The 26,400-nt window shown below is 42.7% G+C and overlaps 8 protein-coding genes across 8 annotated transcripts; 4 read left to right on the top strand and 4 right to left on the bottom strand.

Annotated features, from left to right (window-relative positions):
• Positions 1 to 1,515: 1,515 nt before the first annotated feature.
• On the bottom strand, positions 1,516 to 2,019 carry LOC114658779 (histone H2A-like). Its single transcript, XM_028810832.2, has one exon. The coding sequence runs from the start codon at positions 1,948 to 1,950 to the stop codon at positions 1,564 to 1,566; it is 387 nt and encodes a 128-aa protein (XP_028666665.1). The 5' UTR covers positions 1,951 to 2,019; the 3' UTR covers positions 1,516 to 1,563.
• Positions 2,020 to 3,059: 1,040 nt separating this feature from the next.
• On the top strand, positions 3,060 to 3,526 carry LOC114658783 (histone H2B 8-like). Its single transcript, XM_028810836.2, has one exon. The coding sequence runs from the start codon at positions 3,103 to 3,105 to the stop codon at positions 3,478 to 3,480; it is 378 nt and encodes a 125-aa protein (XP_028666669.1). The 5' UTR covers positions 3,060 to 3,102; the 3' UTR covers positions 3,481 to 3,526.
• A 515-nt stretch (positions 3,527 to 4,041) lies between these two features.
• LOC114658790 (histone H4) lies at positions 4,042 to 4,423 on the bottom strand. The gene has a single exon (XM_028810844.2). The coding sequence runs from the start codon at positions 4,399 to 4,401 to the stop codon at positions 4,090 to 4,092; it is 312 nt and encodes a 103-aa protein (XP_028666677.1). The 5' UTR covers positions 4,402 to 4,423; the 3' UTR covers positions 4,042 to 4,089.
• Positions 4,424 to 12,329: 7,906 nt separating this feature from the next.
• LOC114658789 (histone H4) lies at positions 12,330 to 12,669 on the top strand. The gene has a single exon (XM_028810843.2). The coding sequence runs from the start codon at positions 12,357 to 12,359 to the stop codon at positions 12,666 to 12,668; it is 312 nt and encodes a 103-aa protein (XP_028666676.1). The 5' UTR covers positions 12,330 to 12,356; the 3' UTR covers position 12,669.
• Positions 12,670 to 13,231: 562 nt separating this feature from the next.
• Positions 13,232 to 13,692, bottom strand: LOC114658784 (histone H2B 8-like). Its single transcript, XM_028810837.2, has one exon. It carries the CDS (start codon positions 13,653 to 13,655, stop codon positions 13,278 to 13,280), a length of 378 nt encoding a protein of 125 aa, XP_028666670.1. The 5' UTR covers positions 13,656 to 13,692; the 3' UTR covers positions 13,232 to 13,277.
• Positions 13,693 to 14,707: 1,015 nt separating this feature from the next.
• Positions 14,708 to 15,243, top strand: LOC114658780 (histone H2A-like). The gene has a single exon (XM_028810833.2). It carries the CDS (start codon positions 14,809 to 14,811, stop codon positions 15,193 to 15,195), a length of 387 nt encoding a protein of 128 aa, XP_028666666.1. The 5' UTR covers positions 14,708 to 14,808; the 3' UTR covers positions 15,196 to 15,243.
• An 8,230-nt stretch (positions 15,244 to 23,473) lies between these two features.
• LOC114658768 (histone H1-like) lies at positions 23,474 to 24,178 on the top strand. Its single transcript, XM_028810821.2, has one exon. The coding sequence runs from the start codon at positions 23,528 to 23,530 to the stop codon at positions 24,125 to 24,127; it is 600 nt and encodes a 199-aa protein (XP_028666654.1). The 5' UTR covers positions 23,474 to 23,527; the 3' UTR covers positions 24,128 to 24,178.
• Positions 24,179 to 24,534: 356 nt separating this feature from the next.
• LOC114658776 (histone H3-like) lies at positions 24,535 to 24,981 on the bottom strand. Its single transcript, XM_028810828.2, has one exon. The coding sequence runs from the start codon at positions 24,953 to 24,955 to the stop codon at positions 24,545 to 24,547; it is 411 nt and encodes a 136-aa protein (XP_028666661.1). The 5' UTR covers positions 24,956 to 24,981; the 3' UTR covers positions 24,535 to 24,544.
• Between the last annotated feature and the right edge of the window lie 1,419 nt (positions 24,982 to 26,400).

Consider the following 26,400-nt stretch of genomic DNA (forward strand, 5'->3'; position numbering starts at 1 on the left):
CAAAATCTTTCTCAGTAAAACAGAAAGGCAGAATATAATAGAAAATGCAAATGTGGGAATATTATTTTATTTATGTTAGTGTTCTAAGGGGATCAGTTTAAGTTTAGGGTGGTCCAGATCTAATTATGCATTTTTCATTACGCTATAACTTAAGTTTATTACATAGAGAATTCACAGCACCTGCCCTGCACATAAAGAGTTCACTTAAAATTCTTTTTGTTGCCGATAGATGGCATCACCTGCCCTGCATTCCAAAATGGCGGGGTGACGGTTGTCAGTCGAACAGTTGTATGATTAGATCTGGACCACCCTGTACATTCGTGAATAACCAAATATTTATGAAAACGTAAATGTTAATATTATCTTAATTATTTTATTTTCCTTCTTTGTTACCCAGATCCTTCCTGTATGGAGTTTGCATGTTGTCCCAATGACCGTGTAAGTTTCCTCTCACAGTCCAAAGATTAGCGCAGGTTAGGTGAACTGGCAAAGCTAACTTGGCCATAGTGTGTGTTTGCCCTGTACTGGATGGGCATCCTGTCCAGAGTTTGCTCCTGCCTTGTACCCTATGGCAGCTGGGATAGGCTCCGGCACCATCCCATAATCCTGGCCTGGAGTAAGCAGGTTAGAAAATGACATGCATTGTTCATTCTATTAATATAAATTTTATAATAAATGTGTTGTGGTGACCTTAATACTGTGTTGTGATATTACTTAATTTAAATCCAGACATGTTAAACACAGAATGTTAGCTATTCTTAACATTATTATTTGAAAACAAATTCCTATGCTTTTTTGAAAATACTTGGTATTGAAAATCTGACATAAAATAATAAGTAAATGTGAGCCGTGTCTCTCTAGAAAACAATGTTATGCAGTAAAATCGGAGCCCACATAATCGTTATTTATCAACTATTAATGCTGCTTTTCCTGCACGTGCATTAAGTCTCCGGAAAACATTTGTCCCCAAAAGCTATAAATGGGAATTGTACAGTACAGTATTTGCTCTTTTTCAGATTTAATCCTTTTTCCCACCACTGTGCAGAAGCCAACATTCATGTGATGTGCAGGAGAAAAATCAAAGTGATTACTCCCATAATTGGCATCTCAGGATATTTACAAGCATTAGTCCACGCCACACCACTGTAATGCTGTTAAGATTTCTGAGGCTGGACCAGGAGGTCCTTCAGATCAAGCCCTTAAAAAGGACTACACCGCCATTAACAACAGAGAAACAGAGTAACGGGCGCCCATGTGCATTATAAACTACCAGTGTGGAGAACGGTCTGTAAAGTGAACGGAGAGGGCCACAGCATGAACAGATGGATGATATGGATTTATTCTCGAAACATAAATGGGACCTGTACAGTACAAGGCAAGTACCTACTTGCTCAAGAAACCCTTTAGATCAAGCAATATAAGAAACTACCAGTGATGACAATATACAGTCTATTTTAAAGGTGCTGGACAACTAAGAAACAATCGGAATGGAAAAGGCTCCAGTCTGAACAGATAGGTGGCTCTGAAAAGAGCCGTTGGTGTTAATAAACGAGTCGCCCTCATCTACTTGCTCTTGACTGCTTTCTCGGTCTTCTTGGGCAGAAGCACGGCCTGAATGTTGGGCAGCACACCACCCTGAGCGATGGTCACGCCACCCAACAACTTATTGAGCTCCTCATCGTTACGCACAGCCAGCTGAAGATGGCGAGGGATGATTCTGGTTTTCTTGTTATCGCGGGCAGCATTCCCAGCCAACTCAAGGATTTCAGCGGTCAGATACTCGAGCACAGCAGCCAAGTAAACGGGAGCACCAGCGCCCACCCGCTCAGCATAGTTGCCTTTCCTCAGGAGCCTGTGAACACGGCCGACGGGAAACTGCAAACCAGCTCGGGAAGAGCGAGTCTTAGCCTTGGCGCGTGTCTTACCGCCGGTCTTCCCTCTTCCAGACATGTTGAGATGCACACAGCGATTACTTACAGCAGAATGCTCGCTGTAGCCCTCCTTGCGCTTTTATTAAGGCTTCCTTCGGGCGCGACGAGCTGAACAAACAGACTGCTGATTTGCATTTGCTCTTACGTCATTTGGTTAAGGGCGGGTCCAGGGCACGACCGTCCTACCCCTTTGAACGACACCTCCAGTGCAAAACTAACATCTCCGATCAGAGTACATCGTGCTATTTTTATTGTTTTGATCGCACCTGTGTACATACACATATTTGCTTTTACACGTTATGTCTCTCATAATGTGGATTTTATTTTACTGATGTATTTTAATTGTATATGTATGTAGTGAAAAGTCAAGCAAAATGACACCTTTTATTGGCTAACTAAAAAGATTACAATATGCAAGCTTTCGAGGCAACTCAGACCCCTTCTTCAGGCGAGATGTAATCAAATGTATAATCAGATGTATAAATAATAAAATAAGTATTGTTCAAGGCCTAATACAGAGAAACTTAACGCACGAAGGGCTGTATACACATTGCCTTATTCTGCATTTACGTAGTCTCCACGTTAACGATTTTCGCGATCTCTCAGGGAGCAAAAAATAAACAGATGTGTAGAGCTACAGAACTATTGTTGAAACGGTAAAAGAGGGTACATATTACTTTAGTAAAGTATATTACTTCGGTGAAAAAACACTTTAGTTTCATACATTAAACACAAAATCGTTGTTCCAAATGCCAGGAATCCCATTCGCGTACAGATTACCGAGCTATTGAGTATTTTCCCTTCATCTCTACCAATTGTATGGCTCGCGATTACGTTCAAGTTACTTTGTTTCGTCTCCTCTGATGGGCTTACAACATGTACTGTTACCTGCCACGACTGACGTAAAGCTGACAGGGATACTGAAAGGTTATAGATAGAAAAACAGAAAGAACAAACTTAACATGTACCTTTTAAAACACAGAGCCCAATAGAAATATTGAGTCAGCCATAACGTAACGGTCGTGTCCGAAATAATGAGGGAAACAGCAGCTCGCATGTCACTGGTGGCCACGCCTAAACTCTGCGGCGCTTGCTATTTGCATGACTGCCTTTAAAATGAGGAACCCGGGAAATTGCGCTATTCAGTTTGTCATCGCTACACTCTACAGCAATGCCTGAGCCGAAAGCCGCTCCTGCGCCTAAGAAGGGCTCTAAGAAAGCCGTTTCTAAGAGCCAGGCGAAGGGAGGAAAGAAACGCAGAAAGACCAGGAAGGAAAGTTATTCCATCTACGTGTACAAAGTACTGAAGCAAGTTCATCCTGATACGGGAATTTCTTCTAAGGCAATGGGAATCATGAATTCGTTTGTGAACGACATCTTTGAGCGCATCGCCGGAGAAGCTTCTCGGTTGGCTCACTACAACAAGCGCTCCACCATTTCTTCCCGGGAGATCCAGACTGCTGTGAGGCTCCTGTTACCGGGAGAGCTGGCTAAGCACGCCGTGTCCGAGGGCACCAAAGCAGTTACCAAGTATACCAGTTCCAAGTAAACTGAATGACTTCTGCTTAGAACCAACGGCTCTTTTCAGAGCCCCCCCACCTTTTCCTCAAAAGAGTTCCATTAAACTACACCAACCTCAATTCTGTGCATCTTCTCCCCTATGCTTCAGCATGCTGTTCCCGCGGCCGCTGGCTTACATTTTCTGGCGACTCCGAACCATAATCCCGTTAATGGCTTTTTTTTGTTTTATGCCAGACGGATTGGTTTACAGCGAACAAGTACAACCAGTTGCTCTGTAAAAGCGATAGTGAAAACGCCATAGCTTAATTTCCTGCCGTCTAACCATTCCTACCTACCCCTTGTGGCAAACTCATGGAAATGCACCCGAAAACATTGGAATAAACGTTGCTAAAATTCTTACTACGGAAACTCCCCATCACCGGATACTGTCTAAAGGAGCCATTCTAAACCAACTGAAAAGTTCGGAAAGGGTTTCCTTCGATAACACATCTTTGCCAAGTACTGCGTTCTCACAACTGTGGCAGGGACCTTGGCTGCTACTTGACAGTACACTAGAACAGAAGGAACACTCTTCAAAAAGAAAGCGTGGGCGGCTCTGAAAAGAGCCTTTGGGTTAATTTTACATCTCAATTACGGTTTAACCTCCGAAGCCATACAGAGTACGACCCTGTCTCTTCAAAGCGTATACCACATCCATGGCAGTCACCGTTTTTCTCTTGGCATGCTCAGTGTAGGTAACCGCATCCCGAATAACATTCTCCAAGAACACTTTCAGTACTCCACGGGTTTCTTCATAGATCAAGCCAGAAATTCGCTTCACTCCACCTCTACGAGCCAAACGACGGATGGCAGGCTTGGTAATACCTTGAATGTTATCTCGCAGAACTTTACGATGACGCTTTGCGCCACCCTTACCAAGTCCCTTTCCACCTTTCCCACGACCAGACATTTTCAGCTCGTTCTATACTTCAGCTAACTTGTGAATGTCAAGACAACCCGCGGATCCTCGCCTGATATGAGTAAAACGACGACCTGCTTGAACACAGCACAAGAAACGCCTGCGCGGGCTTTCGGGATGTCGCGCTTTGAATTTTCTCACCAACAAAGAAGCTATCCCGCCATATGGAATCGAATTTGAGTGTAACTTATAGAAGCTGCTAAATGAGTGATACACTTAGGCTTTCTAGAACCCTACTTCTTTTCTGGTTCTACTCCTTGGTGTGAATGGTAACTCGCACCCTTTCAGTCATGTGGGAAAACGGTGCGTTTGGTTGTTTTTTGTTGAGAAAATAATAATAAAAAAAGCTCGAGAGCATATTCTTATATATCCCCGTCCACTCTGTGTGCCGTTTTAAATTACATAAATAAATACTTTATGCACAAATTAATTCAAAATACAATAAAGTATTGTTTAATTAGATTTACAAGATTTTTTCTCGTGATTACTATACATTTTATATCTACTGTACTTTACCCTCTTTTGCTGAAGCCTTTCCCAGCACAAGGTAGGAACAATACAATACAGTCAGTTTCATTGTCCAACCCGCTATATCCTAACACAGGGTCACGGGGGTCGGCTGGAGCCAATCCCAGCCAGCACAGGGTGCAAAGCAGGAACAAACACCGGGCAGGGTGCCAACCCACCACAGGGCACACACCAACGCACCAAGCACACACTAGGGACAATTTAGGATCGCCAATGCACCTAACCTGCATATCTTTGAACTGCAGAAGGAAACCAGAGCACCCAGAGGAAACCCACACAGACACAGGGAGAACATGCAAAGTCCACGCAGGGAGAACCCGGGAAGCAAACCCAGGACTCCTTAATGTGAGGCAGCAGCGCTACCACTGTGCCACCGTGCCGCCCCAATGCAATACAATACAATTTATTTTTGTATAGCCCAAAATCACACAAGAAGTGCTGCAGTGGGTTTTAACAGGCCCTGCCTCTTGACAGCCCCCCAGCCTTGACTCTCTAGAGAACAAGGAAAAACTCCCAAAAAAATCCTTGTAGGGAAAAAATGGAAGAAACCTTGGGAAAGGCAGTTGAAAGAAAGACCCCTTTGCAGGTTGGTTGGACGTGCAGTCGTTGTCAAAAAGAAGGGGGGCAATACAATACAGAGAACAGAACGGAAGTAATCCTCAATACAGTATAAAAATAAAAATTGGTTAGTAATAAATTATAACTGTCATGTTACTTATGTTTTAGTGCTAATGACTAACAACCACTATCCTCTGACCTTCTTCATTCCTCTCCTTGACACCATACCTACCCATCACCTCCTCATCTCCTCTGTTCGCTTCATGTCCATTGAAATCCGCTGCAATCACCACTTTCTGTTCCTTGGGTACACTGTCCATCACTTCATCCAACTCACTCCAGAAATCTTCTTTCTCCATCGAACACCCAACTTGAGGGGCATATGCACTAACAACATTCATCATCACACCTTCAGTTTCCAGCTTCATAATCGTTACTCTGCCTGACACTCTTTTCACCTCCTAAACCCTCTTGACATACTGCTCCTTTAGAATAATCCCTACCCCATTTTTCCTCCCATCCACACCATGATAGAACAATTTGAATCCACCTCCAATCCACCTGGCCTTACTCCCCTCCCATTTAGTCTCTTGTATGCACAACATATCAACCTTCCTTTTTTCCATCATATCTGCTAACTCTCTTCCCTTACCAGTCATACTGCCATCATTCAACGTTCCTACCCTCAGTTCCACTCTCTTTACATTTCTCCTGTCCTTCTGCCTCAGGACACATCCCCCCACCCCTCTTCTTCTCCTTTGTCGGCCAACAGTAGCCCAATTTCCACCAGCACCCTGTTGTCTAACAGTACTGGTGGCGGCCGTTATTAACCCGGGCCTCGACCGATCCAGTATGGAAATTTGTATCGTTATCCGCATATTGATTTGGCAAAATTTTATACCGAATGCCCTTCCTGACGTAACCCTCCCCATTTATCCGGGCTTGGGACCGGAACACACTGGCTTGTGCATCCCCTGTGGCTGGGTTTTAATAAACAATTTTTATAAATTAATAAGCAATCCATTCCAGTCTTTTTTTTTTCTCAGTTCCCGTTGGAAGGGACTGTCTTCTGGATAATGAGCAGGGAGAGGGGTAGCGGGCTGCTTAAAACTTTCAAGTAGTTCTCTCGTTTCATCATTAGGCAGAACAGAAAATGAATTGTTGAAGCCAGCCATGGCGTTTACAAATTTCTTCCAACCACGCGGCCTCCAATGCTCAGGTACTATATGAGCTGCTGTCAGATTATGTACCAAGTCCACCATGTTGGAACCGACCAAAGTTTTACCTTCTAACAGCAGCAGCTCTCCACGATTATTCCAAAACGCGATATTGGGATTGACAGACATCTTGTGCAAAACAAGTTCAACATTTTTCTTTGCTTTTGTAGGTGCACTTCTCAAAACCTCTTGCTAAACCCGGTCCTCAAACACATCAACTGTTCTAATTTCCCCCTCGGCAGTTTCTTCTTTTGGTAACATAAGTGTCAGACTGTTAGTTTCTTTTTTGGCCTTCTTAACTAACGTTAGATATCTCTGCAAGACAGAAGTGTAAAGCTTCACCTTCTCGTCAGCCCCTAAATCACAGCATTGCAGGACGTTTCTCATTTCCTTCTCCAGTTCAGTTTCAGTGGCGCTCAAGAGATTATTCGGATTACAGTAATCCCTCGCTATATCGCGCTTCGCCTTTCGCGGCTTCACTCCATCGCGGATTTTATATGTAAGCATATTTAAATATATATCGCGGATTTTTTGCTGGTTCGCGGATTTCTGTGGACAATGGATCTTTTAATTTCTTGTACATGCTTCCTCAGTTGGTTTGCCCAGTTGATTTCATACAAGGGACGCTATTGGCAGATGGCTGAGAAGCTACCCAACTTACTTTTCTCTCTCTCTCTCGCGCTGACATTCTCTGATCCTGACGTAGGGGGATTGAGCAGGGGGGGCTGTTCGCAAACCTAGACGATACGGACGCTCGTCTAAAAATGCTGAAAGATTATCTTCACGTTGCTACCTTCTGTGCAAGCTGCTTCCTGAAGCGACATGCTGCACGATGCTTCGCATACTTAAAAGCTCAAAGGGCACGTATTGATCTTTCACTGTTTGTTTTTCTCTGTCTCTCTCTATCTCTCTCTCTGCTCCTGACGAGGGGGTGTGAGCTGCCGCCTTCAACAGCTTTGTGCCGCGGTGCTTCGCATACTTAAAAGCAAACAGCCCTATTGATTTGTTTGCTTTCCTCTGTCTTTCTGACAGACTCTGCTCCTGATGCGCACTCCTTTGAAGAGGAAGATATGTTTGCATTCTTTTAATTGTGAGACAGAACTGTCATCTTTGTCTTGTCATGGAGCACAGTTTAAACTTTTGGAAAAGAGACAAATGTTTGTTTGCAGTGTTTGAATAACGTTCCTGTCTCTCTACAACCTCCTGTGTTTCTGTGCAAATCTGTGACCCAAGCATGACAATATAAAAATAACCATATAAACATATGGTTTCTACTTCGCGCATTTTCTTATTTCGCGGGTGGCTCTGGAACGCAACCCCCGCGATGGAGGAGGGATTACTGTAGTACTCTTTTGCTGAAAAAGAGATATCTGATGCTGTGGTACAAAATACAATTCTAGGCGTATTTCATGTTTATTCGCTAGAAGCTAATAAACTGGATATGAAGGCAATGGCGACAATTAAAAGAGCCCCCAACAAGCCTTCTTTCTGGTTCAGAATAGCTTTCTTCTTTTTTAAGGTTAGTTTTCTGTCACTTATTTTTCTGTCAGATGTTTTATGCTTCTTCAGGTGTTTAACTTGCTTGGGTGAAAGAGGTATATTGCCTTTTATAGTATCACAGGCTATTTCGGACAAAGTTTTAATTAAATTGTCAGAAAACTCGTTTATAACATATTTATGGCTAGGCTTCATATTAAAGTCTTCAATTGAATTCTACTCTCCAAGTGTTTTAATCAATATTCCTCTGCGAATGTCAACTATTCCAGCACAACCATTCAAAGCAAGTTAGTTTTCCCTCCTGCAGTGCACTCTGATGCTGTACTCGGCTGTGAGTGCTACATTAATACAAACAGAGCTGAATCAACAATTAAAACAACTGTGCACATTGCAGCACTTTCAGGATCAAAGCATGTGCATTTGCCAAAAGGGAATTAATGCATTCCTTTCTTTTCGTATCTTTCTGTTAGTGCAACTCCCCATATACAGTAATCCTTCCTCCATCGCGGGGGTTACGTTCCAGAGCCACCCGCGAAATAAGAAAATCCGCAAAGTAGAAACCATATGTTTATATGGTTATTTTTATATTGTCATGCTTGGGTCACAGATTTGCGCAGGAACACAGGAGGTTGTAGAGAGACAGGAACGTTATTCAAACACTGCAGACAAACATTTGTCTCTTTTTCAAAAGTTTAAACTGTGCTCCATGACAAGACAGAGATGACAGTTCCGTCTCATAATTAAAAGAATGCAAACATAGCTTCCTCTTCAAAGGAGTGCGCGTCAGGAGCAGAGTCTGTCAGAAAGACAGAGTAAAGCAAACAAATCAATAGGGCTGTTTGCTTTTAAGTATGCGAAGCACCGCGGCACAAAGCTGTTGAAGGCAGCAGCTCACACCCCCCCCGTCAGGAGCAGACAGAGAGAGAGAGAGAGAGACAGAGAAAAACAAACAGTGAAAGATCAATACGTGCCCTTTGAGCTTTTAAGTATGCGAAGCACCGTGCAGCATGTCGCTTCAGGAAGCAGCTTGCACAGAAGGTAGCAACGTGAAGATAATCTTTCAGCATTTTTAGACGAGCGTCCGTATCGTCTAGGTTTGCGAACAGCCCCCCTGCTCAATCCCCCTACGTCAGGATCAGAGAATGTCAGCGCGAGAGAGAGAGAGAAAAGTAAGTTGGGTAGCTTCTCAGCCATCTGCCAATAGCGTCCCTTGTATGAAATCAACTGGGCAAACCAACTGAGGAAGCATGTACAAGAAATTAAAAGATCCATTGTCCACAGAAATCCGCGAACCAGCAAAAAATCTGCGATATATATTTAAATATGCTTACATATAAAATCCGCGATGGAGTGAAGCCGCGAAAGGCGAAGCGCGATATAGCGAGGGATTACTCTAATCCGAATAATCTCTTGAGCGCCACTGAAACTGAACTGGAGAAGGAAATGAGAAACGTCCTGCAATGCTGTGATTTAGGGGCTGACGAGAAGGTGAAGCTTTACACTTCTGTCTTGCAGAGATATCTAACGTTAGTTAAGAAGGCCAAAAAAGAAACTAACAGTCTGACACTTATGTTACCAAAAGAAGAAACTGCCGAGGGGGAAATTAGAACAGTTGATGTGTTTGAGGACCGGGTTTAGCAAGAGGTTTTGAGAAGTGCACCTACAAAAGCAAAGAAAAATGTTGAACTTGTTTTGCACAAGATGTCTGTCAATCCCAATATCGCGTTTTGGAATAATCGTGGAGAGCTGCTGCTGTTAGAAGGTAAAACTTTGGTCGGTTCCAACATGGTGGACTTGGTACATAATCTGACAGCAGCTCATATAGTACCTGAGCATTGGAGGCCGCGTGGTTGGAAGAAATTTGTAAACGCCATGGCTGGCTTCAACAATTCATTTTCTGTTCTGCCTAATGATGAAACGAGAGAACTACTTGAAAGTTTTAAGCAGCCCGCTACCCCTCTCCCTGCTCATTATCCAGAAGACAGTCCCTTCCAACGGGAACTGAGAAAAAAAAAAGACTGGAATGGATTGCTTATTAATTTATAAAAATTGTTTATTAAAACCCAGCCACAGGGGATGCACAAGCCAGTGTGTTCCGGTCCCAAGCCCGGATAAATGGGGAGGGTTACGTCAGGAAGGGCATTCGGTATAAAATTTTGCCAAATCAATATGCGGATAACGATACAAATTTCCATACTGGATCGGTCGAGGCCCGGGTTAATAACGGCCGCCACCAGTACTGTTAGACAACAGGGTGCTGGTGGAAATTGGGCTACTGTTGGCCGACAAAGGAGAAGAAGAGGGGGGGGGGGGGGGATGTGTCCTGAGGCAGAAGGACAGGAGAAATGTAAAGAGAGTGGAACTGAGGGTAGGAACGTTGAATGATGGCAGTATGACTGGTAAGGGAAGAGAGTTAGCAGATATGATGGAAAAAAGGAAGGTTGATATGTTGTGCATACAAGAGACTAAATGGGAGGGGAGTAAGGCCAGGTGGATTGGAGGTGGATTCAAATTGTTCTATCATGGTGTGGATGGGAGGAAAAATGGGGTAGGGATTATTCTAAAGGAGCAGTATGTCAAGAGGGTTTAGGAGGTGAAAAGAGTGTCAGGCAGAGTAACGATTATGAAGCTGGAAACTGAAGGTGTGATGATGAATGTTGTTAGTGCATATGCCCCTCAAGTTGGGTGTTCGATGGAGAAAGAAGATTTCTGGAGTGAGTTGGATGAAGTGATGGACAGTGTACCCAAGGAACAGAAAGTGGTGATTGCAGCGGATTTCAATGGACATGAAGCGAACAGAGGAGATGAGGAGGTGATGGGTAGGTATGGTGTCAAGGAGAGGAATGAAGAAGGTCAGAGGATAGTGGTTGTTAGTCATTAGCACTAAAACATAAGTAACATGACAGTTATAATTTATTACTAACCAATTTTTATTTTTATACTGTATTGAGGATTACTTCCGTTCTGTTCTCTGTATTGTATTGCCCCCCTTCTTTTTGACAACGACTGCACGTCCAACCAACCTGCAAAGGGGTCTTTCTTTCAACTGCCTTTCCCAAGGTTTCTTCCATTTTTTCCCTACAAGGATTTTTTTGGGAGTTTTTCCTTGTTCTCTAGAGAGTCAAGGCTGGGGGGCTGTCAAGAGGCAGGGCCTGTTAAAACCCACTGCAGCACTTCTTGTGTGATTTTGGGCTATACAAAAATAAATTGTATTGTATTGCATTGGGGCGGCACGGTGGCACAGTGGTAGCGCTGCTGCCTCACATTAAGGAGTCCTGGGTTTGCTTCCCGGGTTCTCCCTGCGTGGACTTTGCATGTTCTCCCTGTGTCTGTGTGGGTTTCCTCTGGGTGCTCTGGTTTCCTTCTGCAGTTCAAAGATATGCAGGTTAGGTGCATTGGCGATCCTAAATTGTCCCTAGTGTGTGCTTGGTGCGTTGGTGTGTGCCCTGTGGTGGGTTGGCACCCTGCCCGGTGTTTGTTCCTGCTTTGCACCCTGTGCTGGCTGGGATTGGCTCCAGCCGACCCCCGTGACCCTGTGTTAGGATATAGCGGGTTGGACAATGAAACTGACTGTATTGTATTGTTCCTACCTTGTGCTGGGAAAGGCTTCAGCAAAAGAGGGTAAAGTACAGTAGATATAAAATGTATAGTAATCACGAGAAAAAATCTTGTAAATCTAATTAAACAATACTTTATTGTATTTTGAATTAATTTGTGCATAAAGTATTTATTTATGTAATTTAAAACGGCACACAGAGTGGACGGGGATATATAAGAATATGCTCTCGAGCTTTTTTTATTATTATTTTCTCAACAAAAAACAACCAAACGCACCGTTTTCCCACATGACTGAAAGGGTGCGAGTTACCATTCACACCAAGGAGTAGAACCAGAAAAGAAGTAGGGTTCTAGAAAGCCTAAGTGTATCACTCATTTAGCAGCTTCTATAAGTTACACTCAAATTCGATTCCATATGGCGGGATAGCTTCTTTGTTGGTGAGAAAATTCAAAGCGCGACATCCCGAAAGCCCGCGCAGGTGTTTCTTGTGCTGTGTTCAAGCAGGTCGTCGTTGTTCTCATATCAGACGAGGATCCGCGGGTTGGTGTTACATTCGCTAGTTAGCTGAAATATAGAACGAGCTGAACATGTCTGGTCGTGGTAAAGGTGGAAAGGGACTTGGTAAGGGTGGCGCAAAGCGTCATCGTAAAGTTCTGCGAGATAACATTCAAGGTATTACCAAGCCTGCCATCCGTCGTTTGGCTCGTAGAGGTGGAGTGAAGCGAATTTCTGGCTTGATCTATGAAGAAACCCGTGGAGTACTGAAAGTGTTCTTGGAGAATGTTATTCGGGATGCGGTTACCTACACTGAGCATGCCAAGAGAAAAACGGTGACTGCCATGGATGTGGTATACGCTTTGAAGAGACAGGGTCGTACTCTGTATGGCTTCGGAGGTTAAACCGTAATCGAGATGTAAAATTAACCCAAAGGCTCTTTTCAGAGCCGCCCACGCTTTCTTTTTGAAGAGTGTTCCTTCTGTTCTAGTGTACTGTCAAGTAGCAGCCAAGGTTCCTTCCACAGTGGTAAGAGCGCAGTACTTGGCAAAGATGTGTTATCGAAGGAAACCCTTTCCGAACTTTTCAGTTGGTTTAGAATGGCTCCTTTAGACAGTATCCGGTGATGGGGAGTTTCCGTAGTAAGAATTTTAGCAACGTTTATTCCAATGTTTTCGGGTGCATTTCCATGAGTTTGCCACAAGGGGTAGGTAATTTCCTGCCGTCTAACCATTCCTAATCTATGGCGTTTTGACTATCGCTTTTACAGAGCAACTGGTTGTACTCGTTCGCTGTAAACCAATCCGTCTGGCATAAAACAAAAAAAAGCCATTAACGGGATTATGGTTCGGAGTCGCCAGAAAACGTAAGCCAGCGGCCGCGGGAACAGCATGCTGAAGCATAGGGGAGAAGATGCACAGAATTGAGGTTGGTGTAGTTTAATGGAACTCTTTTGAGGAAAAGGTGGGGGGGCTCTGAAAAGAGCCGTTGGTTCTAAGCAGAAGTCATTCAGTTTACTTGGAACTGGTATACTTGGTAACTGCTTTGGTGCCCTCGGACACGGCGTGCTTAGCCAGCTCTCCCGGTAACAGGAGCCTCACAGCAGTCTGGATCTCCCGGGAAGAAATGGTGGAGCGCTTGTTGTAGTGAGCCAACCGAGAAGCTTCTCCGGCGATGCGCTCAAAGATGTCGTTCACAAACGAATTCATGATTCCCATTGCCTTAGAAGAAATTCCCGTATCAGGATGAACTTGCTTCAGTACTTTGTACACGTAGATAGAATAACTTTCCTTCCTGGTCTTTCTGCGTTTCTTTCCTCCCTTCGCCTGGCTCTTAGAAACGGCTTTCTTAGAGCCCTTCTTAGGCGCAGGAGCGGCTTTCGGCTCAGGCATTGCTGTAGAGTGTAGCGATGACAAACTGAATAGCGCAACTTCCCGGGTTCCTCATTTTAAAGGCAGTCATGCAAATAGCAAGCGCCGCAGAGTTTAGGCGTGGCCACCAGCGACATGCGAGCCGCTGTTTCCCTCATTATTTCGGACACGACCGTTACGTTATGAATGACTAAATATTTCTATTGGGCTCTGTGTTTTAAAAGGTACATGTTAAGTTTGTTCTTTCTGTTTTTCTATCTATAACCTTTCAGTATCCCTGTCAGCTTTACGTCAGTCGTGGCAGGTAACAGTACATGTTGTAAGCCCATCAGAGGAGACGAAACAAAGTAACTTGAACGTAATCGCGAGCCATACAATTGGTAGAGATGAAGGGAAAATACTCAATAGCTCGGTAATCTGTACGCGAATGGGATTCCTGGCATTTGGAACAACGATTTTGTGCTTAATAATGTATGAAACTAAAGTGTTTTTTTACCAAAGCAATATACTTTACTAAAGTAATATGTACCCTCTTTTACCGTTTCAACAAGTTCTATAACTCTACACATCTGTTTATTTTTTGCTCCCTGAGAAATCGCGAAAATCGTCCACGTGGAGACTACGTAAGTGCAGAATAAGGCAATGTGTATACAGCCCTTCGTGCGTTAAGTTTCTCTGTATTATGCCTTGAACAATACTTATTTTATCATTTATACATCTGATTATACATTTGATTACATCTCGCCTGAAGAAGGGGTCTGAGTTGCCTCGAAAGCTTGCATATTGTAATCTTTTTAGTTAGCCAATAAAAGGTGTCATTTTGCTTGACTTTTCACTACATACATATACAATTAAAATACATCAGTAAAATAAGATCCACATTATGAGAGACATAACGTGTAAAAGCAAATATGTGTATGTACACAGGTGCGATCAAAACAATAAAAATAGCACGATGTCCTCTGATCGGAGATGTTAGTTTTGCACTGGAGGTGTCGTTCAAAGGGGTAGGACGGTCGTGCCCTGGACCCGCCCTTAACCAAATGACGTAAGAGCAAATGCAAATCAGCAGTCTGTTTGTTCAGCTCGTCGCGCCCGAAGGAAGCCTTAATAAAAGCGCAAGGAGGGCTACAGCGAGCATTCTGCTGTAAGTAATCGCTGTGTGCATCTCAACATGTCTGGAAGAGGAAAGACCGGCGGTAAGACACGCGCCAAGGCTAAGACTCGCTCTTCTCGAGCTGGTTTGCAGTTTCCCGTCGGCCGTGTTCACAGGCTCCTGAGGAAAGGCAACTATGCTGAGCGGGTGGGCGCTGGTGCTCCCGTTTACTTGGCTGCTGTGCTCGAGTATCTGACCGCTGAAATTCTCGAATTGGCCGGGAATGCTGCCCGCGATAACAAGAAAACCAGAATCATCCCTCGCCATCTTCAGCTGGCTGTGCGTAACGATGAGGAGCTCAATAAGTTGTTGGGTGGCGTGACCATCGCTCAGGGTGGTGTGCTGCCCAACATTCAGGCCGTGCTTCTGCCCAAGAAGACCGAGAAAGCAGTCAAGAGCAAGTAGATGAGGGCGACTCGTTTATTAACACCAACGGCTCTTTTCAGAGCCACCTATCTGTTCAGACTGGAGCCTTTTCCATTCCGATTGTTTCTTAGTTGTCCAGCACCTTTAAAATAGACTATATTGTCATCACTGGTATTTTATCTTATATTGCTTGATCTAAAGGGTTTCTTGAGCAAGTAGGTACTTGCCTTGTACTGTACAGGTCCCATTTACGTTTCGAGAATAAATCCATATCATCCATCTGTTCATGCTGTGGCCCTCTCCGTTCACTTTACAGACCGTTCTCCTCACTGGTAGTTTATAATGCACATGGGCGCCCGTTACTCTGTTTCTGTGCTGTTAATGGCGGTGTAAAACTTACTTTTTCTTTTTGTAGTCCTTTTTTAAGGGCTTGATCTGAAGGACTTCCTGGTCCAGCCTCAGAAATCTTAACAGCATTACAGTGGCGTGGACTAATGCTTGTAAATATCCTGAGATGCCAATTATGGGAGTAATCACTTTGATTTTTCTCCTGCACATCACATGAATGTTGGCTTCTGCACAGTGGTGGGAAAAAGGATTAAATCTGAAAAAGAGCAAGTACTGTACTGTACAATTCCCATTTATAGCTTTTGGGGACAAATGTTTTCCGGAGACTTAATGCACGTGCAGAAAAAGCAGCATTAACAGTTGATAAATAACGATTATGTGGGCTCCGATTTTACTGCATAACATTGTTTTCTAGAGAGACACGGCTCACATTTACTTATTATTTTATGTCAGATTTTCAATACCAAGTATTTTCAAAAAAGCATAGGAATTTGTTTTCAAATGATAATGTTAAGAATAGCTAACATTCTGTGTTTAACATGTCTGGATTTAAATTAAGTAATATCACAACACAGTTTTAAGGTCACCACAACACATTTATTATAAAATTTATATTAATAGAATGAACATGGCATGTCATTTTCTAACCTGCTTACTCCAGGCCAGGATTATGGGATGGTGCCGGAGCCTATCCCAGCTGCCATAGGGTACAAGGCAGGAGTAAACTTTGGACAGGATGCCCATCCAGTACAGGGCAAACACACACTATGGCCAAGTTAGCTTTGCCAGTTCACCTAACCTGCGCTAATCTTTGGACTGTGGGAGGAAACTTACACGGTCATTGGGACAACATGCAAACTCCATACAGGAAGGATCTGGGTAACAAAGAAGGAAAATACAACAATTAAGATAATATTAACGTTTATGTTTTCATAAATATTTGGTTATTCACGAATGTACAGGGTGGTCCAGATCTAATCATACAACTGTTCGACTGACAACCGTCACCCCGCCATTTTGGAATGCAGGTCAGGTGCTGCCATCTATCGGCAACAAAAAGAATTTTAAGTGAAATCTTTATGTGCAGGGCAGGTGCTGTGAATTCTCTATGTAATAAACTTAAGTTATAGCGTAATGAAAAATGCATAATTAGATCTCGACCACCCTAAACTTAAACTGATCCCCTAAGAACACTAACACAAATAAAATAATATTCCCACATTTGCATTTTCTATTATATTCTGCCTTTCTGTTTTACTGAGAAAGATTTTGTCATATAAGCTTAACATTCAGTTAAGTTTCACATTTTTATTTAGAAAAAACTTCGCTCACCCCATGTTTGGTTAATCTGATATACAATTTACATTTTTTTTTTCTTTGGAATTCTTTCAATTTCATTATTTGCACTTTCACTTTAAAGCTTCATTAAAAACAATTTTGTTTAGAGACACATTGTGACAATGCCCGTACTTTCTAGCACCCTCTCCAACGACCACCCCTTACCGCATCAATCAATACCCCGCTATCAGTCTTCTGTGCTGTACTCCGCCCTCCCTGCATCGGACCTAACAGTCACTTAAAAGCAAACAGCCTTCAACCTGGCTGGGACGCTACAATACTTTTGGATTTTACTGCTTTCATATTCTGTACCTTTGTCTGCATGTGTATCGTGCCATCGTTTGTTGGAGCCTTTCGAATTCCACTGCTTTCATAATCTGTTATCTGCCTTTTTTTCTCTCCAACGCCTTTGGGTCTCTACTCTCCGTATTGTCCTTATACGCTTTATATGTGCTGAGAGCACATGATCTGTGTGTACTACACGACTGAGTGTTTTTTGATGGGTGAGCTCTTATATGATACTCGCCTACCCCCGGCGTTGGGTATCCTGAAATACATTAGTCGAGTTCGTTCGTTTTGGAGCTGAGTCCGCTTTCCCCGCGTCATTTCAGACGCGCGTTGTAGGCGCCTGCGTTCATTGAGTTTATCCAGCCGGGCTCGTGTTTGTATATCCGTCAGTCGAGCTCGTTCATTTTGAACCCGTGCCTGCTTTGCTTCCGCAGTTTCAGACGCGTGTTGTAGGCGCCTGCCTTCATTGATCTTATAAAGGTGGGCTTGTGTTTGTATCGTTGAGCTGTATTGTGTTTGAATTTGGTGTAAAGCGTTCAGCGGTTTGTACAATCCCAAGCAGCACATTATTCCTAACTTCACTCCGCAGTAGTGCCACTCACAATATGACGGTTACGCCTGCGCCTTCACTCCGCAGTAGTGCCACTCAAAATATGGCGGTGACGAATGCGCCTTCCTACTATGTCGGGTTTCACTATGCTGTGTAGGCGCCTGCACCTTCCGTACTATGTTGGGTTTGCCTCTGCTGTGTGGTGTGGACGTTTAGGGTTCCGTATTCTCTGGGCTTGTTGCTTTATTTCTTATTTCTGTTAGTTGAGCTCTTTTGTTGTTGGCGGTGTATAGCGCATTGTAGGTGCCTGTGCTTTCCGTACCATCTCGGGTTTGATTATGCTGTGTGTTGTGGACTTTTGTGGACTCTGTAGTCTGTCTCGTTTTACTCTGGGGCAGGGGGCTGTATCGTTACCGCTTTCCGTACTATCTCGGGTTTGATTTGTGAACCTTTGTGGACTCCGTAGTCTGTCCCGTTTCACTCTGGGGCAGGGGGCTGTATCGTTACCGCTTTCCGTACTATCTCGGGTTTGATTTGTGAACCTTTGTGGACTCCGTAGTCTGTCCCGTTTCACTCTGGGGCGGGGCTCTGACTCCTCTAGTTTGTGTGGCTGTGTCCTTCGTAGTCTCTCCCATTTCACTCTGGGGCGGGGGGCTGATTCCTCGTTTTTGTGTGGCGCCTGCGCACTATGTCTCCTGCGTCCATGGGCATGTACCTGTGTCCATATCCGGTTTACCATTCTCAGTTAGTAATATGGATAATGCTGACATTTTTACACCTAATCATATTTTACCTCTGCAGTTGCAAGGCAGGAACAATCCCTGGACAGGGCGAGAGGCCATCACAGAGTGAAAACACACACACACACACACACCAGGGGCCAATTTAACATCATCAATCCACTTAACCTGCCTGTCTTTGAACTGTGGGAGGAAACAGAAGCTCAATACAAACTTAAGCAGAAAAAATATATTGTTACACTAGATGCTGTTAATGATGCAGTTAAATACTTTTAAATCCACTAAACTTGCAAAATAATATTTTTATTAACATTTACTCAGGCACTTATTTTTCGGAAAGAAAACGACTTTTAGTGAAAGTTTTCATCTTCAAATTAGGCATATCTAGTAAGTTTTTTCATAGTGTTAAGACTATTTAACATTCTTATTTATGTATGCTCGTTGTACTGTACCCTACGTTTTAATTAGAAAAACAAAACAGACTGACAAACTGACAAAATGCTCTGACAGTTATGCTTCACTATTTTGTAACCCCCCCCCCAATTTTGCTAACAACGGAATTTACGTTTCAAAAGTATTAATGAGTGCTAAACGGTAAAATATTTTACTCAACTGAAAAGCCTTCAGTAAATCCCCTTCTACATAATCCTGCTAGCGTAGTTAGCTGAATAACGTGTCGTGCATCTTTGAAAACTCTCCTGCAACCTCCTTTATCTGGCACTGATCGCAGCTAAATCGTCGAGCTTCAGATTTGCATCACTTTGATGTTTTACAAACGTCTTTCTGTTGATTAGCATGTGTGCTTTTTAACTGTTTCAATGGGTTGTTTTTCCACTATACTGCTGATTCTTGATTCTTCTCACAAATATTGCATCGGGCGGCTGCATTCTTTTCCATCATTAAAAAGTAGCAGCATACAACTAACTTCATTGGTGTAGAGTCTGCGCATGTGCAAGGGACGTGTATTGTGGCGGTGTTGTGTCACAGCGCACCTGCTCATTTCAGTATGTGAGCGCGGAAAGTGTGTTAATGCATTGTACGCCTCTTGCATGAACCTTGCTATTGTATCTTATGGAAAAAAGTAGTAATCAATATTTTTGAATTGTACTCGATACCAAATGAGTACACTTTGAGTATCAAAGTATCGATTACTGTGGTATCGATCTTCCCATCCCTAATGTTCAAAAAGCGACAGAGATGCACGTGTACTACAGAAGTCATTTCCGCGTAGAGAAACATTTGTTTGTAATACCATAGAGTTAGTAATGTCCTAAATTAATAAGAAATGTGCGTTAATGACCAGAGGTGGGTTCATTTGCATTTTACTTGTATTGTATGTTTTTAATACGTTAAGATGCAAAGTTGTTTAAAGTGTACTGTTTAGCGTCTATATGTTGGGAATGTGCCTTAATGTTATTTACATTCAGGAATATTATTTAATAATAGTTTATGGAATTACATCAATGTACTTTACCATAAGTTTGTTAATACTGTTTACTGAAAGTTTATTGATTTGGATTTCATACTGTCGATAAGGTAGTGTCTAATTTGAGTAATACTGACATCTAGTGGACTTTTGTGTAATTTACCAATTTGTTTTATATACTGTATTCTTTTTATAGTAGACCACACACACACACACATATATATACTGTATATGCCTATTCAAATACAGGTGGATATCTTCAAATAAATAATAATTCTTTGCATTTATATAGTGCTCTTCTCACTACTCAAAGCGCTCAGCAATTGCAGGTCAAGGGCCTTGCTCAAGGGCCCAACAGAGCAGAGTCCCTATTGGCATTTACGGGATTCAAACCGGCAACCTTCTGATTGCCAATTTCATTCTGGGCTGATATGTGGAATTCTCTGCATCATTTACCAGTATCCTGACCGACACTCTGGAGTGAACACTTTAAGTCCTAAACACATTAAAGATACAGTTGTCCTTTACTAATGCGTTGCCCCACTTGGTTGGAACGCATTTATTAAATATTGCTTTGATCAAGGAGAAGGCTTCTCTTGTCTTTGAAACAGATGTAAATGAAAGGTAAGTCTTCCTTTCTCTGTTGTTAACTGCAGTGAATGGTAGCCATTGTGGTGTGAATGGCTGCCTGAGTTTGTAGAAGTGGATGTTTTGGTGTGGCCGTGATTTTCATGTAATTTCCATTTTGTAGAAAAGATACCTTGCCAAAGACAAAGACTCCTGCTGTCCTCAGTCATGGACTGCAGTCATCCTAGTCATTAGCTGTGTTTTCTCTTCAGCCCGTGGACAAGAGGAGCAGGGCTATAAAGATTAGGACTTTCTAACCCTAAAAACAGATCTACTGAAAATGTGTTGATTATCTACAATATCTGACTATTTTGGTATATGGGAGTGTGATGTTGCGGGTTTGCGCCACGTTCCCACTTGACTTTTGGAAGCCTCTTGAAACTGCCACTGTCGATACCGTAACCAAGATGAGCTGGGCAAATGAGGACACTTACATCCAAGACTGTAAAACTGATTAGCCAGACTGGGATCAGCAGAACAGTTTGACGTAAGTTACTTTTAGTTAGTGACCTGTTTAAGGCCTCTCCAGGCTGATCCATTGCATTTGCTGACAGTTGTTCTTGCAGATGATCTGAGGACTTTCATTTGGCACATTTGATTACTTTGTCCAATATATACTTGTGATGTTCACAGCTATCTTTCCAACTGTCTATCCATCCATCCATTTTCCTAACCTTCTTATTCAAATCAGGGAAGCAGGGCAGCTTGTAATTATCCCAGCAGCCTTGAGTGACAAGGCATGAACAAGTCTTGGACTAGGTACCGGTCCATTGCAGGGCAAACATAGACATTCTCCCACTCAGTAGAACCAATTAAATCTCTCAAATTAACTGAAACTGTACACCTTTGCACTGCGAGAGGGAACCTGAGCACCCATGAAGAAACTGAGAGAAAGTTAAAACTCTGGTTGGGAAACAGGAACAACTAGGGCTAGAACTTCCATCTCTGTGCTGTCACAGTTACACAATATACAAAGGATGTCACCACCCACATTAAAGAAAAACAGCCTCCTAAGGAAAAACATCTGCTCTAGATAGATAGATAGATAGATAGATAGATAGATAGATAGATAGATAGATAGATAGATAGATAGATAGATACTTTATTAATCCCAAGGGGAAATTCACATACTCCAGCAGCAGCATACTGATACAAAAACCAATATTAAATTAAAGAGTAATAAAAATGCAGGTATAACATGTCCTTGCATATACGGTTCCTCTGTATTATGAGACCTGTCCACCATGCCATTAATCTGAATCCCAAAGTTTTTATATTTTTGCAGCACCTTCTCATACACTTCTTGAATAGTGCTCTGGTTGTTCAGCCTCTTTGATGCAACCAACGTCAATAAACAGTACCTTGGTTTTGTTGATGTCAAGTCAAAAACTATTCTCTTTGCCTCAAGAAACATGACCTGGTATTATATTTACAGTCCAGGGTGTCCACAGAGAAGAGATAAGGACACAGGACTGTTCCTTGTGCCGCTCCACTGATGCTCTCATCCACATCAGAGACACCGTTCCTCGTTGTCACAATCTGTTTTCTGTCAGACAGATAATCCATTTACCAGGACCTTCTGTAGAAGAGTACAGGTTTGGAGATGTAAATCATTGTCTGACACACAGGCAAGATTTCCCATGTGTATAACATAAACAAATGTTACAAGTGTTACTTTCACATTGTTTTTGTTTTCCTTTTTACTGTATTTCAGAGGAGCAATACAATGTTCAGTATTGCAAATAAACACCTGCTACTTTACTCCTATTCATGCAACAATCCCATGCCGAACTGTGAGACTGTGGAACACTGATATACTTCTACAGGACATGGTTCAAATTTTGCTTTAAACAGTGTCAGTACAGAGGTCACAGAAGTCCTTCATGTCTCATTCATTATTTGGTCCTAGTTTTCAGGTGGGCCCAGCATGTCAATCTGAGTGTGGCTTACAATTGAGTATCTTCTGGCTAAGATTCTATTTTCAGCTTATGCTTGAAGCTCCAGGACACAGCCTCTGTCTTTAGTTTCTCCATAACCATCAAGTTGCTATAAAGGTGGTCAGGAAACTGAAGTATAGATTATTTGAGTACTGAGAAAAGTGCTATATAAATATAATGAATTATTATTATTATAATTGATCTCCAGGGTAATTGGATTGTGTGACTGTCTTCAATTCCATCTTTATACTTTCTTATGTTAAAACAGATGGACCAATCAGGGTTCTATCTATCTATCTATCTATCTATCTATCTATCTATCTATCTATCTATCTATCTATCAAATGGAAAAGCTGAATATAGAAGCATGGCAGGAAATAAACTAAATCATCATAAATTTGGGGATGACTTTAATTTTAAAAATGCAATCGTCATATTCAGTAAAGCCAAATTATTGTTATCTGTAGCTGACTGGACCCATCTAAAGACAAAAGTTTCTATGGGCTATTTTATTATCGGAAGCGTAATACTGTACAGTTTTATGCCCAGGAGTTTTGAAAGGAAGTTATTTTCTTTACAAGTGTCTTTGATATAAGCCTGCCAGAATTAGGTAAACTACTCTTGCTGGTGTGTTAATTTGATCTTGTAGAGACCTCGGATTTTAAGTGGATTGTTGGATAAATTACATAAACACTTTTTGGCATCAACATTAGTCCTCTCTATTATTAATCCAGCGCGCTTCCAGTTTGAAAGAACGTGCAGTCACCGAGTATTTGAAACGAAATGATTGTTTGTCTTGTAACGAGTGACATCTCGTCTTTTACGCGGTGCATTTTCTCTTTCTGACCGTTTAGCGGTACCATCTTTTTAAATGATAGCACCAGACCTGCTAATAACACGTTTCCCTCAATATGTCTCGATGTCTCAGTGTTGATCTTTCCGATTTTTTCCTCCTAAATTAGGGGGATTTTGTGAAAACAGAAAGCACACTTGTCAGGTCTCTGGTTACGAGCAAGGCGCTGCTCGAGTCTGCACGGTTCTCATCAGTGTGATATGAGCGGCTGAGACGCGCCTCACTGCAGACTTTTACAGAGAAATCCAAGTGTGTTTGAGCGAAATGGCAGAAACAGCTCCAGCAGCAGCACCCGCTCTGGCTAAAGCGCCAAAGAAGAAAACGAGCTCGAAGCCTAAAAAGACCGGCCCTAGCGTGTCTGATTTGATCGTCAAGGCTGTGTCGGCTTCAAAAGAGCGCCACGGGCTCTCGTTGGCTGGGCTCAAGAAGGCTCTTGTTGCCGGTGGATACGATGTGGAGAAGAATAACGCCCGCGTAAAACTGTCCGTGAAAAGCCTTGTGAGTAAAGGCTCTCTCGTGCAGACAACAGGTACTGGGGCCTCTGGGTCTTTTAAAATCAATAAGAAACAGTCAGAACCCAAGGTGAAGTCCACCAAGAAAAAGGCGACTCCGAAAAAGAAGCCAGCGGCGAAGAAGCCCGCTGCAGCCAAGAAAGTGAAGAAACCGGCAGCGAAGAAACCCGCGGCAGCCAAGAAAACTGCTAAGAAGCCTACAGCAGCGAAGAAAGCCACTAAGAGCCCCAAGAAAGCGAAGCCGGCTGCAAAGCCCAAAAAGGCGGTTAAGAGCCCGAAGAAGGCCAAAGCAGCAAAGCCCAAGGTGGCCAAAGCGAAGACTGTAAAGAAGGCAGCACCGAAAAAGAAGTGATCTGTTTACATGGCCCGATATGTGTACACAAACGGCTCTTTTAAGAGCCCCCATCTTCTCAAAAAGGGCAGATCTATTTTTAATACGATTATAAGGTCTGACGGCTCTTGTTGGGGGGGGGGGAATCCTTCACGTGCACTGGCGTGGACACGGTAGGTTCCAACAGTTCAAAAAGTTGCATAGTTTAAGGAAAGTGGAAAGAATGCGTAAAACGCAGGGCGGGTCGATTTAGCGGTTCCCCTCAACATTAAAAGCAGAGCGTATCTCTGTTCCTAAGTATTTATACACGCAGCGTCTAATCTTGTGCAATGGGAGAATGACGTTTACCGTAGGGCACGTTAAAAGGATTTAATCTCTTAGTAAAGAGTATGTGGTGGCTCTTAAAAGAGCCTTTGTTGTTTGTGGATCTCAATGTTCTTAAGCGCGTTCTCCACGAATGCGGCGAGCAAGCTGGATGTCCTTCGGCATTATGGTCACTCTCTTGGCGTGGATGGCGCACAAGTTGGTGTCTTCGAATAGCCCGACCAAGTAAGCCTCGCTGGATTCCTGCAGAGCCATGACTGCGGAGCTCTGGAAACGTAGATCAGTCTTGAAATCCTGGGCGATTTCTCTTACCAATCTCTGGAAAGGCAGCTTGCGGATAAGCAGTTCAGTGGACTTCTGGTAGCGACGGATCTCTCGCAGAGCTACAGTGCCGGGCCTGTAACGGTGAGGCTTCTTCACGCCACCGGTAGCAGGAGCGCTTTTACGAGCCGCTTTAGTGGCGAGCTGTTTTCGGGGAGCTTTACCACCAGTAGATTTACGAGCTGTCTGCTTTGTTCTTGCCATTTCGATGAACTTAACAAAAAATACACACTCTGTAGAGACAGAAAATGAACAGAAACCGCCGCACGAAGCGCTTTATATTAAGATCTGCTCACCTTCTGATTGGGTGAAATATATGGGGGCGGGGTTCTCTTAGGCTCTGCCCAGAAGTCTCCCTTTGATTGCCCATTTTAAAAGCTCGGCGCGCGATTTGAACGGCGCTGTTGTTTTCGTTTCTTCATCTTTTAACGGCTTCTGCTTTCAACTCTTCACAGAAAGCCAGCGTATAAAACGCAAAGTACGCAGTGTTCTCCTATAATGCTTGAGCATGGGAAAGGCGCTATATAAATAAAATGTATTATTAAGAAATGGATAATTTGAAGCTTAAATCTATCTTGTACTTTACAAAAAGAAAGTGTTTGAAACTTTTTCTTCTTAATCCCTGCGCATAATGAGTGCTAGAAACCATTTTCAACATCACTTTCAGTAAGAGGAAGAATGTCCATCAATTTTTCAAACCCTCTTAATGAGGGCAGGGTTTAGCTATAAGCTGGAGCCTATCGCAGCAGTCATCAGGCACAAGGCAGGAGCAACACCTGGGGCCTCAGGTATATAACCTGGTCACACTCTGGAGCATGCATAAAATGGGCTTTATACAACATGAATTTGGGATTGAAATTGCCTACAGATGTTACAAAATGTTTCAACCATCCTTATGTCCTACATGGACTTTTTTGGTTTTGGCATTTTAGTGACTCCAGGCTACAGGATGATGAAGTTAATAGAAAATCTAATTTCACTGCATTTCAATGACACATCAGTCACATTCTCATGTCTGTCCATCCATCCTAGGATTGGCAGATTAAAAAATTAGAAATATGGGACACTCTTAAAATCTCTATATTACTATATATATAAATTTATACATGCCCCCTACACACCCAGACCGATATATTATATACAAGTAGAGACATAAGTTAAAAACATAAAGCAAGGATTTTAATGGGTTATGAAGGAAACAAAAGTAAAATTATTGAAAATTATTTTTTACAAGCTAAAATAAATCATTTGAAAATATTTATTTAATACAGACAACATCCATCCAGTATCCAACTCGCTATATCCTAACACAGGATCACGGGGGGGGGGGGGTTCGGTGGTTGGGTGTCTGTTGTAGCCAATCCCACAGCGTGGTGTGCCCTCACACACACACACCAAGCACACACTAGGGACAATTTAGGATCGCTAATGCACCTAACCTGCATGTCTTTCGACAAAGTATTGAGTAAAGGCTGTGAATTGTTATGTACATGTGATTTCTCAATTTTTTATTTTTAATAAATTTGCAAAAATCTCAAACTTTTTTCACGTTGTCATTATGGGGTGTTGTGTGTAGAATTCTGAGGAAAAAAATGAATTTAATCCATTTTGGAATAAGACTGTAACATAACAAAATGTGGAAAAAGTGA

This window comes from Erpetoichthys calabaricus, chromosome 10, assembly GCF_900747795.2.
Source record: "Erpetoichthys calabaricus chromosome 10, fErpCal1.3, whole genome shotgun sequence".
Lineage (NCBI taxonomy): Eukaryota > Metazoa > Chordata > Cladistia > Polypteriformes > Polypteridae > Erpetoichthys > Erpetoichthys calabaricus.